This window comes from Ranitomeya variabilis, chromosome 6, assembly GCF_051348905.1.
Source record: "Ranitomeya variabilis isolate aRanVar5 chromosome 6, aRanVar5.hap1, whole genome shotgun sequence".
Taxonomy (NCBI): domain Eukaryota; kingdom Metazoa; phylum Chordata; class Amphibia; order Anura; family Dendrobatidae; genus Ranitomeya; species Ranitomeya variabilis.
This window is the reverse complement of record NC_135237.1, coordinates 21,212,468-21,228,929: the sequence shown is the minus strand read 5'-3', so window position 1 is coordinate 21,228,929 and position 16,462 is coordinate 21,212,468. Positions and strand designations below refer to the sequence as shown.

At 44.3% G+C, this 16,462-nt stretch overlaps 1 protein-coding gene across 2 annotated transcripts in view; it reads right to left on the bottom strand.

The window, feature by feature from the left end:
* Positions 1 to 639: 639 nt before the first annotated feature.
* Positions 640 to 16,462, bottom strand: part of LOC143781412 (uncharacterized) — a 30,552-nt gene continuing 14,729 nt past the window's right edge. For both annotated transcript variants that reach the window (XM_077268008.1, XM_077268007.1), the window contains 4 exons: positions 6,546 to 6,605; positions 5,014 to 5,052; positions 4,303 to 4,361; positions 640 to 857 (listed from right to left, as the gene is read on the bottom strand). In XM_077268008.1, coding sequence (XP_077124123.1) covers positions 4,313 to 4,361; positions 5,014 to 5,052; positions 6,546 to 6,605 — 148 coding nt within the window. In that variant the 3' untranslated portion in view covers positions 640 to 857; positions 4,303 to 4,312. The remainder of the gene's footprint in view (positions 858 to 4,302; positions 4,362 to 5,013; positions 5,053 to 6,545; positions 6,606 to 16,462) is intronic.

Below are 16,462 nucleotides of genomic sequence, written 5' to 3'. Positions count from 1 at the left end.
ATGTCCTCATTTAACTAGATGCGCATTTCAACAATAAGTGACAGTGGGACATGGTGGGGGGCGCACGTCTATGTATATATATATATATGGCCGGGTTTAAGGTGGGGTCAGCAGCCCTGACAAAGAAGGACTGAGTCCTTTGAAACGTGTTGGTTTACTGACCCTCTCATGCACCCGTCCCCCAGTTCTGGTGACCTCACCCAGACCATGACCACCTCCAACCTCGCCACTGCGGGGCTGCGCTTTTCGGCTGAAGCACACCGCCGGTCTACTGCATTGGCTTACGGAGGTCACGGAGGGAACCTGACACCACGGTAGGACGCTCCCCAGGTCTTCTGCCGTCCTACCCTCCGCAGTAATCCTGCAGCGCCATCGGAGGCTCAGCCCACAAACCGTGCTCTCCACTTCTCCAGATAGTTGCATCACCAGACTCCTGGCACATGCACTGCGCTCACCGCTACCAGAAGTAAGCTGCACACCACTAGGGAATCTGCTTCACATGTGCCGGTAGCATCACCGGACTCCTGGCACGAGCACTGCGCTCACCACTCTGTCACACATCCTTGCATGCTGGCATACTACAGGCCTCTGTAAGGTCGCTGCGCATCGTGCACATACGGATCAGTTATATTACAGCTTTAGCGCAGGGTCTTTCTACCCACTAGAAGGTGTCTCTTGCACTCTACCCAGAATCTGTGCCTGTTCTGTCAGACACTGCAGCTGTTGGTGAAACCATTTCATGCTTGTGGCCTGATCACTTTCTTGCTACGTAGAAGAAATTGCAGAGTCGATGGCAGCAAGAACAAGAATGATGGGAATAACCAGGCCAATGACCGCTCCATGTGAGAACTGAACTTCTGTAAAGGAAAATATGGATTAGAGATGGCAGAGACAGACTGATCATAAGCAGATGTCGGCGGAGAACAGACTTACTCATTAGAGATGAAGGGGCCGATTCACCATTGATTGGGGCAGATTTTGCCAGCTTTCCATTTGCACCATAATTATCTTTTCATTTGTACCTTTCCTAAACTCCCTGTTTTGTGTACGTCTGTTTTGTTTTAAGCATTTGTGGGCAGGGTTTAGACTTTACAGATGTTTTCATGCGATTTTTTTTTTTAATTTTAAACTTTTTGAAAAGTCACTAAAATGTTTGTGGAAATGTACAGCAGCCTCCACCAAGATTGATTTTATATAAAGCAGAACATTTTTGCCAAACTTTGCGACATTTTGCAAAATGTGCAAGTTTTTTGCAGTAAGACAAATAGCTCTTAACGACCGTGGGATTTTCTGTTTTTGAGTTTCCGTTTTTTCCTCCCCGTCTTCCCAGAGCTATAACTTTTTAATGTTTTTCTGTCAATATGGCCGCGTGAAGGCTTGATTTTTTGCAGGAAAAGTTGTACTTTTGAACTTCACCATTGGTTTTACCATATCGTATATTGAAAACAGGAAAAAAAAAAATCAAAGTGCAGTGAAACTGCTAAAAGGCAAAATTCCACAAATTTCGTTTTGTTTTTTTTTCTTTACCATGCTCACTAAACGCTAAAACTGACCTGCCGTTATGATTCTCCAGGTCATTACGAGTTCACAGATACCAAACATGTATAGGTTCTGTTTTATTTTAGTGGTCAAAAGAAAAATGCAAAGTTTGCAAAAAAAAAAAAAAAGCGCCACTTTCCGAGACGTGTAATGTCTTCATTTTTCATTCTCTGGGGCTGGGTGATGGCTTATTGTTTGCGCGTTAAGCTGATGTTTTTATTGATTCCATTTTGGTGTAGATACAATCTTTTGATCGCCTGTTATTGCATTTTATTGCAATATTGAGGCGACCAAAAAAAAGTAATTCTGGAGTTTCGATTATTTTTCTCATTACGCCGATTACCATTCAAGTTAATTATATTTATATTTTGATAGATCGGGCATTGCTGAAAGTGGCAGTACCAAATATGTGTATTTTTAATTTTGTTATTGTTTTATTTTGAATGGGTCGAATGGAGGGTAATTTAAACTTTTTTCGATTTTTTATTTATTTTTATTTTTTTTATTATTTTTAACAGGTCATCAATGTATCTGTACTAGCACTGCATGTGGGAAGTGGCCTGGGGACTACTGTGGAAAATCTCCTCCTATAGGCTGAGAAAGAGATTTGCATACGATGGCGCCATGCCGTGCCCATGGCAGTGCTTGCTTCTGTAAAAATAATCTATCTTTGAATGTAAAATAATTAGGTGTCCTCCTACCTTATTTTCTATGCATAAGAATTAAACTAATTTGTCACCTACTGACTCTTTATATGATAATCAATACTTAAGAAGACACTGATGTAGAGTTTGTTAATCTTAAAGGGCCACTGTCACCCCCCTCCAGCCATTATAAACTAAAAGAGCCACTTGTGCAGCAGTAATGCTGCATTCTAACAAGGTGGCTCTTTTAGTTTTAGGTTCAAGTATACCCCAAATAAAGCGTTTTTATACTTAGCCACAATTCCTGTCTCTAGCCAGGGAGGCGGATCCTCACTCCCCAGCTTGGCCAGCTCCTCTGCCGTCACTCCAATCTTCCTGCGCTTTCGGCGCCGCCCCCTCAGCGCTGTTATCGTTTCAAAACCGGCGCCTGCGCTGTGTACTGGTGTCCTGCGCAGACGCAGTAAGCTCTGGCCGTCTGATGTCCCAGCCAGGCTTGCACACTGCGCCTGCGCGGGCATCGCGGCCAGCCACCTTTCGAATCCCCGGAAAACGTTTCCTCCAGTATATATTTGTTTCACCTATACAGAATATTCCATGTAATGGCTGATACCAGAGAACAAAAGACATCCACAGAACACCAGGATGGATCTGCTGCACAGCAAATAGCTGTAGGACCTGCGATGACGTCACTGCCATGTGATTGCCCTAATCACATGGCAGTGTGTTGTGGATTGGTGATTTAGGAGCGACATGCGACTAGCTCTGAGCAGGTGGTAACTATACTGACCGCAGTTCCTGATCTTAACACAACACTAGAAGTAGCCGTGGGATGTTCCTGTCACTCCATAGACACCTCGTCACAGCCTAAGAGCTAACTACCCCTAAAGGTAGAAACAGGAAAGCTATCTTGCCTCAGAGAAAACCCCCAAAGGATAGGACAGCCCCCCACAAATAATGACTGTGAGTGGAGAGGGAAATTACATACGTAGAATGAAACAAGATGTAGCAAAGGAGGCCACTTCTAGCTAGATAGATAGTACAGGACAGACACTGTGCGGTCAGTAATAAAAACTAGAAAAAGTCCACCGCAGAGAATGCAAAATCTCCACACCTGACTAAAGGTGTGGAGGGCAAAATCTGCTGCCCAGAGCTTCCAGCTTAGCTGAATAGATCCATACTGATAAGCTGGACAAATGAGAAAAACATAGAATATGCTGAACAATAAAGTCCACAACAAGTGGACTGCAAAAGGACAAGCAAGGACTTATCTTTGCTGAACAGGTCAGAGTGTCAGGGAAATCCAAAAGAGCCGTGACTCCAAGCAGGAACAATTGACAACTGGCATTGATTGAGGGAAAGGCCAGACTAAAATAGCCGAGCCAGAAAGACGATCAGTGGAAGCAGCTGCTGATGCTAAATCCAAGAAGCAGCCATACCACTCAAAACCACCGGAGGGAGCCCAAGAGCAGAACTCACAAAAGTGCCACTTACAGCCACCGGAGGGAGCCCAAGAGCGGAATTCACAACAGCAGTGACGTCATCGCAGGTCCTACAGCTATTTGCTGTGCAGCAGATCCATCCTGGTGTTCTGTGGATGTCTTTTGTTCTCTGGTATCAGCCATTACACGGAATATTCTGTATAGGTGGAACCTTTGGAATCCCCGCCCCGCACTGTGCATAATGCATAACACAGTGCGGGGCGGGGATTCCAAAGGTGGCTGGCCGCGATGCCCGCGCAGGCGCAGTGTGCAAGCCTGGCTGGGACATCAGATGGCCAGAGCTTACTGCGTCTGCGCAGGACACCAGTACACAGCGCAGGCGCCGGTTTTGAAACGATAACGGCGCTGAGGGGGCGGCACCGAAAGCGCAGGAAGATTGGAGTGACGGCAGAGGAGCTGGTCAAGCTGGGGAGTGAGGACCCGCCTACCTGGCTAGAGACAGGAATTGTGGCTAAGTATAAAAACGCTTTATTTGGGGTATACTTGAACCTAAAACTAAAAGAGCCACCTTGTTAGAATGCAGCATTACTGCTGCACAAGGTGGCTCTTTTAGTTTATAACGGCTGGAGGGGGGTGACAGTGGCCCTTTAAAATCTTTCAATAAAAAAAATTATACTTACGTGATTTTCTTTACTCTGCTGCTGTGCTGGTAAAGCAGCAGAGAATCACTCTGAGGAGCCTAGTGTTTAGAATGGAGACGAAAGGACGGGAAGGTTAGAGAGTTTAGAAGACATGAACTAAAAAGGGAAATTCTTTTCTCTCATAATGGGACATATAGACATTTAAATATATTGGTTTCTTCCATTAAAAATATTCCATATAGTATAACGATATAAAGGGAAGACACAAAATGTATCTGCCCCTGATATAATGATAAGCAAAAGGAGAAAAATACAGAGCAATGATTTATTCAAACAAACTTCAATTCATTAAATAGTACATCAATATATATATCACAAATATCAATAGTAAATAGCTAAAACACAGGATGAATGCCCGAAAATGCTGATATCAACCCCCATCACCCACACTCCCCCAGATGTAATGCCGGTGTAAAGGCAAGTAAATAGGCCACTGTGCTCACCCCCTGAACTAGGGGTGTAAAAAACAGGAGAAGCACAATAGGTGCATGATAACACCTATAGAAACAGCCGAAGCCGCCCAAGTGGGGAACCACTATTAAAACCACATAATGTAAAGGTGGGAAAAGTGCCTACTCTGGGGGTGGGGAGACTGGCGGGGGATGAGCCCCAAAGTGTATCTGCCCCTGATATAATGAGCCTGAGTGCAACAACATGTCACATACAATAATGAGGGAAGAGTTTCCTTACTTTGGTATGCGGCTCCCTTTTTTATCATGCTCTTTTTTGCTGTTGGAGAAATAGAAGAAATGATCACAAATAAATACCTTGTAATATAATAATCAAGAACAAATCCTTGTCTCATAGGGACACCGACAAACATAATGCATTACCTGTCTCATATACGTCACCACACGATTTAGATAGATGTCATTACTAATTAATATTATATTTTTAAATAATGTTACAATTAACATTATTATTAATAATAATACATTAATAGCTCATTGTATAAATATCAAATTCACATGCACTTGTAAGGGGACTGATCTTTTACCTGTTGTCACGATAATGTAAAAATGTCATAATGTAAGAGAGTTCTAGAAATTACCCTGTCACAGACACACATTGCAGTTTCGACCCACCTTTCTCCCCTTCTGCATTCGGTCATACAACAAACAAAGCCCTATGGCAGATACTGTGCAACTTGATACCAATGTGTGAGCAGTGTATGGCTTTTAAACTGCAGACAACTAATCCTGTAAAGCCCCTCGTTGCCCCTCCCCTTGCCCAAGGAATGTCTTTGTCTGGGGGCTCAAAAAATGTAAATAGGTGGAAAATGAGTGCATGTCATTACTTATCCCACTCAGTGATGTCACGACAAGAGGGCATATCTTTACCCCTGCTGAATTGGGGGAAGAGTTGGTCCAGGAAGCGAGCTAACAACAGCTCGGTAAAGCTGTGTTCATGCATCTGGATATATGTAAGCCCTTTCTCCTCCATAGTACACGGCCAGTCTCAAGCTGAAATGTTCTGAATGCTATTTAAATGTTCTCTTTTCAGTGTTAACCCTATTTTATTTGTAATGTACACATGATTTTGTCTTCTTTATAATATCTTTTATACTTTGCAAACACTGCCTACCTTTTTATGGAGTCAAATATATAATTTACTAGCTTGTCTCTCTCTGCTCTATAAACGAACTGTCGCTTCCTCTGAAGTAAATTACGCTACTGATTTGGGTTGGCTCCGGACCAGTTAACCCTTGTGGAATCGAAGCTGGTGGCAGGATACTTTGTTCTGTGCGATTGGGAATCTTTGTAGCGACGGCGGCATTGATAATTATTGTTCCCGCCTGTGTGGGAGTAGTTATAATGCCCTCGCTGCAGGATGCCCAATAGCCAGTGCATAGCAGGCAGCCTTTCTGGTGACTAATTACCCTAGGTGCAGGACCTAATCTGACCTGAGGGTAAGGGGGACGCCAGAGAGCTACAAGTTCCAAACTGGAACTGGGATATAGATAAATCCCCTTCAAAAGGAACCAGGGGCAACCAAACCACCGCGGTTTGTGACAAATTGGTGTGAGTAGTGTGGACGATAAAGGTATCCTACCCGGGATCCCTGACATGTTGTTGGGATCCGTGACACATTGTTGACAGCACAGGTGTGAAACGTGGCACCTGTGTAACTACCAGGACGAGTCATTGTATAATTTTGCATCTAGAAAACAGCATTTAGGAAATAAGGGCATGTCCATTTGTGGAAAGTGTTAAAATACCTACATGTTCCTGACTTTGCTGTTTTTTCTGTCAAAGCATTTTTGCCACCATTTACGTTTGCATCTGAAGAAAAATCCAAACAAACAAACAAATTGAGACACAGACAGTTCACATTATCATTCTGATCAGTCTATGAGGAAATCTAGGAAAGTAGAGAAAATAAGAAGCTCATTAACTGCACTGAAAGAATAATATTCTCAGAGTCAAGATGGTAGAATGTGAACAAAAAGGGCAAGATCTCAATATATGTAGCAAAAGGATAACAATGTGCAAAAAACAAAATGGAGAATATATGACCAAATAAAGCAATAATATAAATCATGGCACGAGTGCACTGGCTTAGTAGCAGACCTATGCCCAGCTAGTGGAGGAGACAGAGGGTAGTAGGCGCTGTGCGCACTTAGATGTTTGGGAGGGCACACGGAGGAGGTGCGAAGATGTAGGGAGAAGAGGAGGTAACCTCCGGCTCAGGTGAAGGCCGCTCAGGAAGGGCGTCATAGCTGGGGAGTGAGTGTTGTAAATGGCCTTGTAGTAACCCGAGAGCGTGCCGGACTGGAGATGCGGGATCAGTAGTGGTATCAGCGGGTCGGCTCTAGTAGACATTTGGTTTTTTTTCTCACAGGTCAAATACAATTACACTGTATGTCTCCCTCCTCTGCGCCACCCACCAGCGCCTCTACCTTCATCTTTGCCAGTCATACCGGCCATTGGCAAAACTGTTTTCAGTGCGCCATGGCCACATTGGAGCGGCAGCACTGCTCAGACAAGACCAAGAGCTCAGAAAATTGTGCCCCCTATAATCCTGGAGTAGGAGACCCCTAAATCAGTATGCACAGCAATGTTTTCTATCCTCCTCAGTCTATACTCAGTGATAACAAGTCATTCATCAGATATTAATAAATATCTACAATCATATACAACCTGTGATATCTCTATACTCCATATCTCTGTACTTACAGCTCTGGCAAAAATGAACAGACCACTGCAAAATGTTCAGTTTGTCTGATTTTTCTCTTTATAGATATAAGTTTCAGTAAAATGTAAATTGTTCTTTTATTCTATAAACGTCTGACAACATGTCTCCAAATTTTCAAGCAATCAATTTTGTATTTTTTTTTTGAAAAGGAGAAATGGTCAAAACTAAAAAAAAACAAAAAACAGCGCTTTCAGACCTCAAATAATGCAAAGAAAACGAGTTCATAATCATTTACGAACAACAATACTAATGTTTTAACTCAGGAAGAGTTCAGACATCAATATTTTGTGGAATAACCATGCATTTTAATCACAGCTTTCATGCGTCTTGGCAGCTTTCCACCAGTCTGTCACGCTGCTTCTGGGTGACCTTATGCCACTCCTGGTACAATAATGTCAGCAGTTCTTTGTTTGATGGATTGTGACTATCCATCATCCTCCTGATTACATTCCAGAGGTTTTCAGTGGGGTTCAGGTCTGGAGATTGGGCGGCCATGACAGGGATTTGATGTGGTGGTCTCCTAATTTTTCCCAGAGCTGTACAGTCTGATGGTGTCTTTGCTATAGTCTTCCTCTCTTATTTGGAGCAATCCCTGCCCACCTCTTGCTCCTCTTCCTCACTGCTGAGCACATAACATTGATTACATGCAGTAATAAATCTCATAAATGAACATTATTGTAATCGCTCCTTTATAGGGAGTGTTACAGTGGGTTCATACAATGCAGCAATGGTGCATTTACTGCTGTGCTGCTCCAAATCCAGAGGAATACTTGCATTTAGGACAGAAACATACCCTGTGATCACATTGTGTGAGCCCACCATAGTGCGGATAACTACATCATTCATGACTAGGTGTAAGATATTTCTGACAAATTCAGAATTTTACAGGACAGCGCACAGTACTGCACAGCTCCAGTAGGGGGCGCTTTTAAGCCTAAGAACGCTGTGTGTTATGTAGTTAATAGTGATACATCCTAGCGCATTGATGACATCACGCCGCAGGCACTAGGAGAGCGGGTGTACGACAGAGCACTACAGGGGCCTTCTACTTCTCTGGCCAAAGAGGCTGCACAAGTACAAAGCCCAAGTCAGTCATCGTGAGCTTCTGGTGATGAAATGGAGACATTCAGGCACTGAATAGAAATAAATGGCGTCATTAAAGGGGCAATAAATGGCAAACTGACACAAAAATCAGTGCCTCTTAGTGTCCACTTACCATTTATCATTCTTTATTAATGCCCTTCTGTGCCCTTTGGGTGCTACATGAGCAATAAACTGGAACAGGTCAGCCTGAAGGACCAAAGGGGCAAATGGCACATAGGGGTCACTGATTTCTGTGCCCATATTCCATGTATTGCTCCTTTTGTGACCTTACGTTCATTATCTCATTTCTCCACAACTGAGATTCATTCACCCCATTAGAGGAAGAATTACAGCCATGTATATATATAGGGTGGGCCATCTATATGGATACACCTAAATAAAATGGGAATGGTTGGTGATATCAGCTTCCTGTTTGTGGCACATTAGTATATGGAAGAGGAGATATATATCTTGGTACCGTGCTAGTAGATAGAAAAATATTTAGAATTGAGAGTCCTCAGTGGTTGATACCTTTTAATGGCTAACTGAAAAGATGGTAACAAATTGCAAGCTTTCGAGACTACACAGGTCTGTTCATCAGGCAAAGACTAAAACAAATTCTGAAGAATCACATATTTATACACAACATAGCACAGAAAAACAAAACAAAAACAAAAAAACAAAACCATGGATAAGGTGACATGAAGCAGAATTACCATGGGTGATAAACAGTTATGTCCATAAATATTGGACCAGTTCTTAGATAAGAATGTTTTATTGTCCTCTGATTGGGGTCTGGTTCTGTTGTGATGACCCCTCATAGTCTGAGGGGCAAATTCCTTAGCTGATGTAAAAAGACATAAATCCATGCGACACATTCATTCCACCACTACAGTCAAAGGTCGTCATCAGTTTATATTCCCAGACTCTCCTGTCTTTCTGCGATTTGAAGTTACCTTTTAACACCAGTAATCTCATGTCCATAATGTTATGATTTGGGAGACAGAAATGTATTGCCACAGGTAGATCCATTCTTTTTTCTCTTATTGTGTGGCGGTGAGAATTCATTCTTGTTCTAAGCTTTTGCCCTGTCTCCCCCACATACAGACCCCCAGTTGGACATTTAGTACATATAATTAGGTACACCCCATTAGATGTGATGCAGCTGAATGTACCTGGGATCTTGTAGTCCTGATGTGAGTTGTGATCTTTATCTTGTCCGTGGTCATTATAAATGGACAGGTTTTACGTGTTTTCTGGTTGCAGGGAAAGGTTCCTGCAGCTGTTGGAGAGGACAGGGAGCTTCTGACAATGATGCTTCTTAGATTTGGGGGCTGCCTAAAACACAGTAGTGGGGGGTCTGGAAACATGGATTGTAAGCGGCATCTTTTTGTAGTAAAGGTTGTAATTTCCGGGCAGCTCCCCTTAGCGCCTCCAGATTTGGATTGTAGGTGACTACTAGAGGCACCCGGTTATTTTCTTCTTTAGCTTTGTAATGTAGCAGGTGATTCCTTGATATTCTGGTGGCTCTTGTAATGTGGTTTTCAATTGTTCTTGGATGATAGCCCTGATTCAAAAAGGTCTTTCTGAGGCGACCAAGGTGTTCATCCCTGTCCATTGGGTTGGAACATACCGTATTTTTCGGACTACAAGACGCACTTTTTCCCCCCCAAAAAAGGGGGGAAAATGGGGGGTGCGTCTAATAGTCGCAATGCAGGCTTACCGTGGCGGCAGAGGTATGGTGGCAGAGGTGCGGTGGCAGAGGTGCGCCGGCAGACGTGCGGGGATGAGGAGGCGCAGTGAGCGGGGTCCCTTTGCCCGGTGAGGTGATGCAGCAGCCCGGTAAGCAGCAGAGCCGGGTGAATCCTGTTGTTAGCGGTGGTGGCGGCCATCTTCCGGAGGCCGCGCGTGCGCAGATGGAGCGCTCTGCTTCCCGGGGCTTCAGGAAAATGGCCGCCGCGATCTCCATCTGCGCACGCGCGGCCTCCCGCGGGCATTTTCCTGAAGCCCCGGGAAGCAGAGCGCTTCATCTGTGCACCCGCGGCCTCGGGAAGATGGCCGCCACCACCGCTAACAACATGATATCTCTGCATATGTCCGTTATGCCCCCGGAGTGGTCGAGGTGCCAGTGAGTGACGATGATTTCTTGGATGGCAGTGCTGGAGTCCTGCAGGACTTGCTTCAGAGTGTTGATATATTCTGGTACTGATGGCTCTCCTGTGTCTATGAGAATCCTCCTCCGGCCGGTGCCCAACAGGTATGTGTTAGTGCCCTGTAAGGTCATGGGCCCCGGGTTACATCCCAGCACATGGATCACCCGGGAGGACAAGTGCTCTATACGGGGCAGAAACGACTGCGCCATCCCGGATTCCAATATGGCCCTGCACTTTCCCCTTCTGACGTCAGAACATCACGTGACAAGTAAGGTCACATGGTGCAGCATGCTTGCGAGAAGAGGAGCTAACAACAGTATTCACCCGGCTCTGCTGCTTACCGGGCTGCTGCATCACCTCACCAGGGAAAGGGACCCCTCTGATGCCATACCTCTCACTGCGCCTCCTCATCCCAGGACCTCCTCATCCCAGGACCTCCTCATCCCAGGACCTCCTCATCCCAGGACCTCCTCATCCCAGCACCTCCTCATCCCAGCACCTCTGCCGGTAACCACTGCTGCAGCCCTCCCATGGACACCAGGCCGTGGCGTCGCCCACCTAAGCAGGAAGGGACCCTGCTCAGGTGCACGCCGTACCGCATCACCCCACCTCTGCTGACACCATGCCTCCTGTGACCCTGCTCTGCCACCGCCAGCCCTCAGGTAAGATACTGGAAATTCGGACAATAAGACGGACCCCCATCTTATAAAAAATCTTTTTTTCTGCAATTTTCACCCCAAATTTGGGGTGCGCCTTATGGTCCGGTGCGTCTTATAGTCCGAAAAATACGGTATATGATTGTATCTGATGGCTTGGCTGTAGACAATGGAGTTTTTTATGTCCAAAATGAAAGAAAAAAGGAACGCACTTACCCCTGTTCAAGATTTGTTCACTTTATTCGGACATACTTAAAAAACAGATTGCAGGGAGGGATAGAAGCAGCTCCGGACAACGGCTGTTTCGTGCGTTTTTTGGAAAACGCACCCCCAGTTTGATATAGGTAAATGGAGCTTCTGTAACCATCACAGTGTGAAGTGGTTAACAAAATTAACGGATTACATTCAGTTGGCAGTGCGGATTTGTGTGTTTCTTGCTTTTGGAGTTTTTTATGTGTTTTGGATGGAAACTGTCCCATTTAAGGTATGTTGGACGGTCGATTGGCTTCTGATACAGGGATGTCTCTATTTCATTGTTCTGCAGCTTAACCCTTTCGCGACATGCGCCGTACATGTACTGCGCATGCCGTGTCTCCCCCTTTGATGTGGGCTCCGGCGCTGAGCGCACATCAAAGTCACGACATGTCAGCTGTTTTGTACAGCTGACATGTGCGTGCAATAGCGGCAGGTGAAATCGCTATTCACCCGCCGCTATTAACCTGTTAAATGCCGCTGTCAAACGCAGACAGCGGCATTTAACTACCGCATCCGGCCGGGCGGCCGGAAATGACGTCATCGCCGACTCCGTCACATGATCATGTGTCAGGATGGTAACCATAGAGGTCCTTGAGACCTCTATGGTTACTGATGCCCCTGTGGTCGGCGCTCACAGCACACCTGCATTTCAGCTACATAGGAGCGATCTGATGATCGCTGCCATGTAGCTGAGCCAATCGAGTTGTGCCAGCTTCTAGCCTCCCATGGAGGCTATTGAAGCATGGCACAGGTAAAAAAAAAATGTTTTTAAAAATATGAAAAAAATGTATAAAACATAAGTTTAAATCACCCCCCTTTCGCCCCATCCTAAATAAAACAATAAAAAAAATATCAAACCTACACGTATTTGGTATCGCCGCGTTCAGAATCGCCCGATCTATCAATAAAAAAAAAGCATTAACCTGATCGCTAAACAGCGTAGCGAGAAAAAAATTCAAAACGCCAGAATTACGTTTTTTTGGTCGCCGCGACATTGCATTAAAATGCAATAACGGGCAATCAAAAGAACGTATCTGCACAAAAGTGATATTATTAAAAACGCCAGCTCGGCACGCAAAAAATAAGCCCTCACCCGACCCCAGATCACGAAAAATGGAGACGCTACGGGTATCGAAAAATGGCCCTTTTTTTTTTTTTTTTTTTTTTTTAAGCAAAGTTTTGAATTTTTTTTCACCACTTGGATAAAAAATAACCTAGACATGTTAGGTGTCTATGAACTCGTAATGACCTGGAGAATCATAATGGCAGGTCAGTTTTAGCATTTAGTGAACCTAGCAAAAAAGCCAAACAAAAAACAAGTGTGGGATTGCAGTTTTTTTGCAATGTCACCGCACTTGGAATTTTTTTCCCGTTTTCTAGTAAAAAACATGGTAAAACCAATGGTGTCGTTCAAAAGTACAACTCGTCCCGCAAAAAATAAGCCCTCACATGGCCATATTTACGGAAAAATTAAAAAGTTATGGCTCTGGGAAGGAGGGGAGTGAAAAACGAAAATGCAAAAACGAAAAAGGGCCGCGACTTGAAGGGGTTAATAATAGTGTCCAAAAAGTTAATCTCAGTGCAGGAGTAGTTGAGTGTCAAGTTGATTGTGGGATGAAATTGATTAAACTGTTCATGGAATGTCTTTAGCTGTGGCTCAGACTCCGTCCAGATGATTAAAATGTCATCAATGTAGCGGTAGTAGGCCAGAGGCCTTATGGGACATGAGGACAAAAAGTCACTTTCAAGTTGGCCATGAAAAGATTTGCATACTGTGGGGCCATTTTACTTCCCATTGCTGTATCAGTCTCCTGTAGATACAGTAGATCTTCTTGTCAAATTCAAAGTAATTGTAGGTGAGGATGAATTTTATAAGTTTCACCACAGAATTTGCATCAGTCCCTGTGTTTTCCAGGAAGAGTTTGCAGGCATTTAGTCCATCCTGATGTGGGATATTGGAGTATAAAGATTCCACATCCATGGTGGCCAGGATGGTTCCTTCTGGTAGAGGACCTATTGCTGATAGTTTATTCAGTAGGTCAGTTGTGTCCTGAATGTAGCTGGGTGTGTCCTTTACCAGGGGTTTAAGAACACCCTCTACCCATCCAGATACCTGCTCAGTAAGGTGCCCACGCATGAAATAATTGGTCTTCCTGGGTTTCCAGATTTGTGGATTTTGGGAGCATGTAGAATGTCCCTGTTCTTGGGCTTTCTGGTATCAAGTCATCGGATCTTATGGATTCGTTGGGCAGACAAGATACTAACTTGTTTAGTTCCTTGTAATAGTCCTATGTAGGATCCGACTCCGATGTTATGTAGTAGCGTGTGTCCATAAGTCGTCTGTTTGCTTCCTTCATATAGTCTGATGTGTTCATCAGGACTATTGCACCTCCCTTGTCAGCAGGTTTGATGATGATTTCCAGGTACAGACTGGGGACGAAATTCAGCCCTGGCATTTGAAATCACACAGGCCCATGGTGTCACCGTCCCCAATAACCAGATGGGATATATAACTAATATTACCCTGGATGAGGGAAAGGAAGCTTTACTACAAGACTAATATTTGTAATGATACCCACGGCATGCTGAGGTATGTGACAGAGTGATCGGCTTTGTGCTCCGTCACAACTGTTAACAGTATGGGTGTCTTGAGAACATTGATTCTGTTAACAACGTAGCACACAAGGCAGCCCACAACCAGACAGGCCCTTCTGGCATTTGCCAAATGGCCAGTCCGGCCCTGATGATTTCTTTGCTGGTTTTCAGAGACTGTATGGCCTTTCTCTCCTGGGCACTGATGTTGGATGCTTGTCTCCTGTTAGTATCTATGATGATGGATTTTATCACATGTCTGAAGTAGTCTATATATTTATCCAAATGAGGGTTGCGTCCCGGTGGAGGTGTCCAGTCTGACTTCTTCTTTGTTGTTAGGATCCCTTTTCCTTCAGTCCAGGTGGGTTCTGAATCTTCTGTATCATTGAAATATTCCCTCAGGCGCGGTCTCCTGAAAAAATGTTCCATATCACTGCAGAGTTCAGTTTTATCCAGGGCCTTAGTAGGACAAAATGAGAATCCTCTGGAAAGCACGGCCAGCTCCACTTTGTCGGGTTTATAACCTGAGAGATTAATGACACAGTTAGAGGCTTTTGTGTCTGGAATGGAGTGGTTGTCCAAGTTGTCAGGTTTTGGCTTTGTTTTGTATCTGTTTGCATAGAGTCCTGAATTGAGGCGCAATCTGTGCAGTTTCTTTTCCTTGTTATGAATCAGAAGGTCCCTTAGTTTGTTGTAGTATTGTTGTGCATAAATATGTGATTCTTCAGAATTTGTTTTAGTCTATGCCTGATGAAGAGACCTGTGTAGTCTCGAAAGCTTGCAATTTGTTACCATCTTTTCAGTCAGCCATTAAAAGGTATCAACCACTGAGGACTCTCAATTCTAAATATTTTTCTATATGGGAGGGGGAAACTTTTCAAGATGGGTGGTGACCATGGCGGCCATTTTGAATTCAGCCATTTTGGATCCAACTTTATTTTTTTAATGGGAAGAGGGTCATGTGACACATCAACCTTATTGAGAATTTCACAAGAAAAACAATGGTGTGCTTGGCTTTAACGTAACTTTATTCTTTCATGAGATATTTACAAGTTTATGACCACTTATAAAATGTGTTCAAAGTGCTACCCATTGTGTTGGATTGTCAATGCAGCCCTCTTCTCCCACTCTTGACACACTGATAGCAACACCGCAGAAGAAATGCTAGTCTAAGGGGGTCAGATTCCTTGTAGGAATGCTCGGACCTGACACCCATAATGTGGTGGTCACCATCTTGCTGGAAAAACTCACGGAATCTGCCATCTTCACTGCATAAAGAGAGCAACACATCATCATGTAGCAATTTCAGATATCCAGTGGCGTTGAGGTTTCCATTGATGAAGAATGGCCCCACTATCTTTGGACCCCATATATCACACCATACTATCAATTATGGGCGTCAGGTCCGAACATTCCTACATGAATAGTTTTCTGGAAAGTGGATTGGTTGTAGTGGGCCAGTTGAATGGCCACCAAGGTCTCCCGATCTGACCTCCTTAGACTTTTATCTTTGAGTCATCTGAAGGCAATTGTCTATGCTGTGAAGATACGAGATGTGCAGCATCTGAAACATCAGACACTGGAAGCCTGCGCTAGCATTTCTTCTGTGGTGTTGCTATCACTGGACCATGTGTTCTTGGGGTATGTGCACACGTCAGGATTTCTTGCAGAAATTTCCTGAAGAAAACCGGAAATTTTCTGCAAGAAATCCGCATTTTTTTTTTTTGCGTTTTTTCCCGTTTTTTTCACGTTTATTTAAGCATTTTGCAAGCGTAATTAGCTTGCAGAATGCTAAAGTTTTCCAAGCGATCTGTAGCATCGCTTGGAAAACTGATTGATAGGTTGGTCACACTTGTCAAACAGTGTTTGACAAGTGTGACCAACTTTTTACTATAGATGCTGCCTATGCAGCATCAACAGTAAAAGATGTTTAAAAATAATAAAAAAAAATAGTTATACTCACCTGCAGACAGCCGATCTCGTCAGCGGCTTCCGTTCCTATAGATGGTGTGTGTGTGTGCAGGACCTTCCGTGACGTCGCGGTCATGTGACCGCGACGTCATCGCGGTCATGTGACCGCAACGTCATCGCGGTCATGTGACCGCAACGTCACGGAAGGTCCTTCACACACACACCATCTATAGGAACGGAAGCGGCCACATGCACCGATAAGAGGCGGGAAGACTCCGGGGGTGAGTATATCAC